Consider the following 8,269-nt stretch of genomic DNA (forward strand, 5'->3'; position numbering starts at 1 on the left):
CTCCCAGGCTGTCAATCTTCCCAGAAGCAAAGCCCAAACCACACCCACTGCCATGGAGTCCATTCTGACCCACAGCGCCCCTAGAGGACAGAGTGGAACTGCCCACAGGGTCTCCCAGGCTGTCAAATCTTCCCAGAAGCAAAGCCCAAACCATACCCACTGCCGTGGAGTCCATTCTCACCCACAGTACCCCTAGAGGACAGAGTGGAACTGCCCACAGGGTCTCCCAGGCTGTCAATCTTCCCAGAAGCAAAGCCCAAACCACACCCACTGCCGTGGAGTCCATTCTCACCCACAGCGCCCCTAGAGGACAGAGTGGAACTGCACCATACGTTTACTGTCAATCTTCACAGAAGCAAAGCCCATACCACACGCACTGCCATGGAGTTGATTCTGACCCACAGCGCCCCTAGAGGACAGAATGGAACTGCACCACAGGGTCTCCAAGGCTGTCAGTCTTCACAGAAGCAAAGCCCAAACCAAAGTCACTGCCATTGACTTGACTTGACTCATAGCGACCCCTCCTTGGGTTTCCGAGGCAGTATCTCTACGGAAGTAGATTGCCCAACCTTCCTTCCAAGTTCTTTGTGTGAGTGGGAGGTTAAAAAACAAGAAAAATACAGACTAGTTAGCATGTTATATAACCTGGAATAATAAAGGGCTCTATTTAAGGCCAAGCAACCCTGGTGGCACAGTGGTTAAGCGCTCAACTGGGAACCAAAAGTTCGGTGGTTTGGACCCACCAGCTGCTCTGCGGGAGGAAGTTGAGGCAGTCAGCTTCCACATGGATTGACAGCCTTGGACCCCCTTGGGGGCAGTTCTGTCCTGGGTTGACAGGACTTGGAGTCAACTCAGTGGCAGTGGGCTTTTGTCAGCTTGTTTATTTAAGACTGAAGTGCTTTCAGTTAAGTGGTTTTAACCTTTGAGAAACAGGTGACCGGCCACCCGTTCTTCCTGCCGCTGTGTTTGTGTGAGGTTAGTGGAGAGCCGTCAGACTCCTGTCCTGACCCAGAACATCTGAGATGCGTGGACCTTGTTTTGTTTGGAAACAAGAAAGTCTGGGGCCTGGGCGGCTGCTGGGTCTATAACCAAGAACACAAGGGTCGCACTGGTGAGAAGTGACACGGGTTCATATCTGCTTGTGATGTGACGTTCGGTTACAGAGTCATTCAGAAGAAATACGCCACAGGGAAGCCGGACCAGCGGGACCTCAATGAGAACCTGGCTGCCGCCCAGGGGCTGGCCCACATGATCACAGAGTGCGACCGGCTGTTTGAGGTGAGCGACGGGCTCCCACCACCTTTCCTACAACTGTTGGAACTGGACAGGGCTCACGGCATAGTGGCCATACGTGTGCTGATTCTGTCTGTCCCCAATTTGATGATGGTGAGACCCCATAGGGCACTAGGCTTTGCCTCCCATGGGAGGGGAATCAGGCTTTGATGGGTCAGGACACTGAGGGGGTGATGGGTCTCACAAACACGGTGGCCTTGCTTTGGTCGCCAAGTTCAAGTCCAATCCACCAGTTAGGTAATGCTTGCCTTGACCTCAGGCTTTCCTGGGTGCAGAATCTGTGTATGTGTGTGTGAGAGAGAGAGATATTGAGCAACCCTTCCACCTCGGGGTCTGGGGTAGCCACACAGATTCTAATGCAGTGCGTGAACTTGACTTCTGGCACACATTTCATGAGAGTTGGCATTTATGTTCTAAAAGTAAGGCTATTTTGAAGTCACATTTGAAGTTGCAGTCAATGAGTCTATTTGCTTTCACGCCACTCACAGCGGGTCACGTGTTCTGAGCCCACGTGGGGTTGAACTGAGTGGAAACACAGGCAGACCTCGGGGATAGCGCAGGTTCGGTTCCCGAGCGCGGCAGTAGAGCCGAGAGCGCGAGGTAGCGAGTCACGTGACCTTTCTGGTTTCTTGGTGCATCTAAACGTTATGTGGATACCGCCCTGGGTCTACTGAGTGGCAACAGCGTGATGGAAAAGTTAAATATTGTGAGAATGACCAAAACGGGACCCAGAGACACGGAGTGAACTCACGCTGGTGGAAAAATGGCACCAAGAGACTCGCGCAACGCAGGGCTGCGACAAACGCTCAGTTCGTAAAAACCGCGCTATCTGCGCAGTGCGATAAAGTGAAGTATGCCTGTTACACAAAGTAAAGTTGCAGGGAAAAGATGGGTGGGAGGCCACTGCCACTGGTTTCTTTTTCTTTTTTTTTTTTTTTTCCCACTGCCATGTTTTGATTAAGAGTAAAACCTGTGGGAGCCGGAACCTGCGTAAGGGGGAAACCTGTCAGAGGAGGAAAGGTCAGATGTTTCCGCTCTGAGAGGGCCATGGGGAAGTGGTCCGACCGCAGCCTGTCACAGGTGGAAAACAACAGGGCGGTCAAGGCCCGGCTCCCCCAGGTTATACTGTGAATACCCCCAAGTGTGGGAAGGGCCCTGCGAGCCCGCCCTGCGGTACTGAGCCGAGTGCCCGCCCCCTGAGGGCTGCGGAAACGGCTTTGCCTTCTCCCCCCTCGGTCCCAGCTTGTCTCAGCTCGGCGTGTGACCCTGTCCTGTGTCTGTTGGCTCAGGTCCCGCCCGACATGGTGGCACAGTCGCGCAGCTCCTACCTGGAGGCGGACATCCACCCTCCAGCCCTGGAGGAGCTGGGGAGACGCCTGGAGGAGGGCGGAGCCCCGTTCCACGCCTACCTGGAGCACCTGATCCGCGACCTGCAGAAGGAAGCCAGGGAGAAGTTCAAAGGGTGGATCGCCTGCCCCAGCACGGACAACACGGAGCTGGCTTTCAAAAAGGTGCCCCGCGCCCCCTCTAACCACCGGGCAGTGTTTCATTTCTGCTCTTTGAGGTCCCTGGGGGGCTCTGAAGCTTACGCACTTGGCTGCTAACCGACAGGTCGGAGCGTGGCGTCCTCCCAGAGGCCCCTTGCAGAAAGGGCCTGCGTGTCTGCAGGTGGTTCTAAGGACACACTTCAGACAGGGCTGCAGTCCGACGACCATCGGAAGTAGGTTCAGATGTAAACAGAACACGAGCTCACCTCAGAGGCACCGTGGGTGAGGCCCCAGCCTCCTGCAGTAGGTGAATATCGCAATGAAGTGAGGCACGCACCGTTTGGTCTCCCCGTGCCTGTAGAGGCTAGGTTGACACTATGCTGTGGTCTGTGAAGTGCGCACTAATAGCAGGATGAAAACGTCGGAAATATTCTGAGAATGACCACAGTGTGATGCACAGAAACAAAGCAAGCACACACTGTTGGAAAAATGGCGCTGGTAGCCTTGCTGGAGGCAGGGTGGCCACAGACTGTCCTTTCGTGAAAAACACAGTATCTGTGAAGTGCGCTGAAGCGGGCTCCGCCTACACCTCTTTCCTTTAGGATTCATTTTTCTTGCCTTTTATTATCAGTATTCATAAATCTGATCCTTATTTGTTTTTAGGGATTGGAAACATTACGTATCAACTTACAGATATATTTTTACGTATCAACTTACAGATATATTTTAACACAAACATGCATTACAAAAATAACACAAATCATTTTAAAAGATGGCCATAAGTGGGGTTCGTTGTAGCTCACATACGTAACGAGTCGGGGACTACCTGTGCCTCTGAAAGGTCGCAGCCGGGGAAACCCACACAGCACCCTTCTACTCTGAACAAAGGGGTCTCCGGGAGTCGGAATCGATATGACAGCAGCTCGGTTGGTTCTGTGTACAGTGGAGGAGCACAGCCACCCAGCTGACGGGCCGTGACGCACCCTCATTCCAGACAGTAAAAGTGCTTCTTGGATCCTAGTCCTGTCTCTGGCACTTAGCTGTGTGACGTTGGGCAGCTCCTGTGCTTCTCTGTGCCTCAGTCTTTTCCTCTGTAAAATGGGCTTAACTCTGTCAGAAAATAGCTGCTGTCGAGTCAGGTCTCACTCACGGTGGGACCCTGTGTGTCAGAGCAGAGATCTGCCAGGGGGCTTCAGGGCCTGCTTGTCTGGCAGGGGTCCCCAGGCCTTCCTGCTGAGGCACCCCTGGGTGCACTCCAACCTCTGGGGTCTGATTTCTCAGAAGGGTATCCCCAGGCCTTTCTCCACAGCACCTCTAGGCAGATTTGCACCTCCAGCTTTCCAGTTAGCAGCTGTGAACGTTAACTGTCTGCACCACCCGGGAGTCCTACAGTGTTAGAGAAAAACAGACACAACTCACTGCCAGGGAGTGGATTCAGACCCACAGTGCCCCTAGAGGACAGAGTGGAACTGCACCACAGGGTCTCCAAGGCTGTCAGTCTTCACAGAAGCAAAGCCCAAACCACACTCACTGCCATGGAGTTGATTCTGACCCACAGCGCCCCTAGAGGACAGAGTGGAACTGCTCCACAGGGTCTCCAAGGCTGTCAGTCTTCACAGAAGCAAAGCCCAAACTACACTCACTGCCATGGAGTTGATTCTGACCCACAGCGCCCCTAGAGGACGGAGTGGAACTGCCCCAGAGGGTTTCCTAGGCTGTCAGTCTTTATGGAAGCTGACTGCCACATCTTTCTCCAGCAGAGCAGTTGGGCTGGAACTGCTGACCTTTTGCTTAGCAGCTGAGTGCTTTAACCACTTTGCCACCAGAGCTCCTTCCTGTCAGAGAAGGGCTATTTAAAGCCCCGATGGGTCAAAGCCATGCCCGCTGCATGGAAGCCGCGTGTGTTGGTGGGTTGATATTGTTGGCATTGTTACCACTCTAAGCTGAAGGATGCAACGCCCCCATGTGCAGAGTCGAGGCCTCCTGGGACGGACCAGCGGTCCCGTGAAGGCCCGGAGAAGCGTAGTAGGTTTCTGTTGGCACGGATCCCCTCTCACTGGCTCTTGGACGGTGTCCCTCTCAGGTGGGCGACAGGCACCCGCTGAAGCTGTGGAAGGCCTCGGTGGAGGTGGAGGCGCCCCCGTCGGTCGTGCTGAACCGCGTGCTGAGGGAGCGGCACCTGTGGGACGAGGACTTCATGCACTGGAAGGTGGTGGAGGCCCTGGACCGGCACACCGAGGTCTACCAGTACGTGCTGGGCGGCATGGCGCCCCACCCCTCCAGGGACTTCGTGGTCCTCAGGTGAGTCTGCCGCCGAGGTTCCAGAGAGGAGCCCTGGATGTGGGCCCTTCACCACCCCACCACCTGAACTCAGACCCCGCTGGGAGCCCCACGGCCACCATGCATGCGCCCCAGTGCAACCTGGCACTGCCCAACTTCCTCTCTCCCGTTCACAGCTGTGCATGGGCCTGCTCTGGGCCCCAGTCCTGGTGGTGCCCACACATTCTCAGGCTATTAATGTTGCTGGTTTCCTCAGCACAGAGGACCCGCATAGCTGCTGTGGGTCCCACCACACTCGCTGCCAGTTCAGCAAAGTCTCTCTGACTGGCTGATTTTCCCAACTTGGCCCCCCTTCCCTACCCCCAAGAAAGCACAACTTCTGTTTGTTTGACTCTCAAGACTTGAGTGTGCAAACACCAGTGCTCATGACTAACGATTGTGGACGGAAACCCTGGCCCAGCCTCCAGGGCCCGGACTGGGTCGTCCTTGGGAGGAAATGCTTTAAGATTTCAGGACGTGTTCTGTTTCCCTGGGGGCGCTCTGACAGGAATATACCACCAATGGGATGGCCTTAACAAACAGGAGTTTATTCTTACAATTTGGAGGCTTTAAGTCCGAGTTCAAGGTGCCAGGCTCTAGGGGCTGGGTGAAAGCCCCTCAACCTTGGGGTCCAGCTCTGCCTCCTGCTCCCAACCCACTGGAGCTAGAGGCGTTTCTTCACTCCGACGGCTGCTGGCTGCTGAGGCTGAGAAGCCCAAGGTTGACAAGTCAAAAGGCACAGTCCCGATGTTACCAAACCACACGGCAGGCCATTAACTTAAGTCCATTGTAAGTCCCAAGGTTGGCAGAGCATGGCAGGCTGCTGAGCAACGACACGGCTCCATGCAGGGTCCAAGCGTGTCATAGGCTAGAGACCATTCCCAAGGCTTCTCCTTATATACGGGGAGCAGACCACATCCCAAAGCAGCTACTCAGCTGCTTGTGGTAGATCCCACCATGGAGCTGATTGCCAGTCTCATCATGGGGAGTAACTACCACCAGCTGTGCAGCCACTCAGCCAGGCCCAGCCCAGTTGACACACAAACATAACCACCACAGGACCCAGTAGGCTTGCTGAGTCCACCAGCCACTCCTCGGAAGGAAGGTTGTGCAATCTATTTCTGTAGTGATACCGCCTCAGAAACCCAAGGAGGGGTCGCTATGAGTTGGGGCCGACTCAACAGCACATAACAACAACAACAACAACAATCATTTCTGGGGTTCATTCTGCTTCTATGGCTCCCGGAAGTCTGGATTCCATTGATAGTGTGAAATTCTGTTCCACATTCTTCCTCCTTTTGATCAGGGTTCTTCTGTAGACTTATTCATCAAAGTGATCAGCTGTGGTAGCCAGGCACCACCCAGTTCTTGTTTTGTTTTGCTAATCTTGACACACAATATTAGCAGTGTAAAAGGAATGACTAGTGAAATCGCCACATGGATATGTAACATACTTTGTGAATTAATTTTCATAGAGACTAAAGTTTCTTTTCACACAGGATTCTGCCTTTGGCCTGGGTACCTTGACATTCAGTGGTTGACTTTCTCTCAACTGTATGGTTCCCTTAGCAACCCTGGAATCCTGGTGGCTTTGTTACCACAAGTAATTGGCGCATTGACCGTCCTGTGGAAGTTAACATTTACCCCTTCCCTTTCACAGGCAGGAAACCAAATTGTTTTTTCAGGATGGCAGCTAAAGGTGGAATAGGCAGCCATAGGCCATGTGTGCCTCCCGCCTCTCTCGAGAGGCAGCTGAGGGCCAGAGTGCACGCAGGAACCTTCCTTCTTCTTCACTCACCAGCCCACCAATGTGCTATCACAGAGTCACTAGCTGTACCAGCCCCTGTTCTAGGCTCTGAAGATACCTCAGTGACCACAACAGACCCAGTCCCCATGCTCAGGTCTCAGGATGGTGCAAACGGTTTATGCCGGGCTACTGACCAGAAGGTTGTCAGTTCAAACCCACCGAGAGGCTCTGAGGAAGAGAGGCCTACAGTGTGCCTCCATAGAGGTGACCACCAAAACCATCTCATGGAGCACAGTTCTGTGACACATGGGGTCACCACATGTCAGCATTGACTCGACAGCAACAGCTTTGGGTGTTGGTTTTCATCTATTTCATTGGGGAGGGAAGTGCAGTAACTGGTAAGCAAAGGGGTGGACTGACGAGGGGTGCATTTCACGTACAGTAGTCAGCGAGCATCTCCCTGAGTGGCGCCTTGGTCCGAGCCTGGGAGGAGGGGAGCCTTTGAGGCTCTGAAGAAGCAGCAGCCCTCACAGAGATTACAGTGGGTCCCACCCGCTTCCTGCCACTAGGAGCCGCTTCTGTTCATAACAGTGCAAGTCAGGAGACAGTGAGGAGCGGGGGAGACCGTGGCCGCGTCTGCACATCTCCTGCCTTGAGAGTGGCCTCCAGAGGCGTCACCCACACCCACGGCTGGTGGGCTTTGAGCATCACAAGGTTCCTTCTCACTCCATTCCTTCTCAGGAGCCCTGGTGGCACAGAGGTTAAGTGCTCAGCTGCGAACTGAAAGGCCAGCAGTTTGAACCCAGCCAGCGGCTCTGCAGGAGACAGACCTGGTGATGTGCCCCCGTAAAGATGACAGCCCAGGAAGCCCTCTGGGGCAGTTCTGGTCCGTCACAGGGGGTCACCGTGAGTCAAAATCGACTGGACAGTACCCAGCAACAATAGGCTTGAATAGCCCTGGGAACAGGGTACTCAGTGCTGCGCAAGACAGCCCACCACACACGGGAGGCCCACCGACAGCTGTTTTCTAGCCCGAACCAAGCGTACCTTCCGACATCAGTTAGACCACACGGACTTCTCCTCCCGTTAAAGAGCCACTCAGATACTTGGAAGGAGCCCTGGTGGCACAGTAGTTAAGCACGCAGGTGCTAACCAAATGGTCGTTGGTTCAAACCCACCAGCTGCTCCACGGAAGGAAGAGGTGGCAGTCTGCTTCCGTAAGGAGACAGCCTTGGAAACCCTGAGGTGCAGTTCCACTCTGTCCTCTAGGGGCGCTGTGGGTCAGAATGGACTCCACGGCAGTGGGTGTGGTTTGGGCTTTGCTTCTGTAAAGATGACAGCCTTGGAGACCCTGTGGTGCAGTTCCACTCTGTCCTCTAGGGGCTCTGTGGGTCAGAATGGACTCCACGGCAGTGGGTGTGGT

At 54.3% G+C, this 8,269-nt stretch overlaps 1 protein-coding gene across 1 annotated transcript in view; it reads left to right on the forward strand.

Annotated features, from left to right (window-relative positions):
• STARD13 (StAR related lipid transfer domain containing 13) overlaps positions 1 to 8,269 on the forward strand; it is a 194,731-nt gene that overhangs the window by 181,483 nt on the left and 4,979 nt on the right. Inside the window, exons 10-12 of the mRNA XM_042783416.1 lie at positions 1,164 to 1,278; positions 2,583 to 2,804; positions 4,864 to 5,081. Coding sequence (XP_042639350.1) covers positions 1,164 to 1,278; positions 2,583 to 2,804; positions 4,864 to 5,081 — 555 coding nt within the window. The remainder of the gene's footprint in view (positions 1 to 1,163; positions 1,279 to 2,582; positions 2,805 to 4,863; positions 5,082 to 8,269) is intronic.

The sequence above is a fragment of the Orycteropus afer genome, unplaced genomic scaffold (assembly GCF_000298275.1).
Source record: "Orycteropus afer afer isolate SDZICR_OR568_19922 unplaced genomic scaffold, OryAfe1.0 scaffold01092, whole genome shotgun sequence".
NCBI lineage: Eukaryota > Metazoa > Chordata > Mammalia > Tubulidentata > Orycteropodidae > Orycteropus > Orycteropus afer.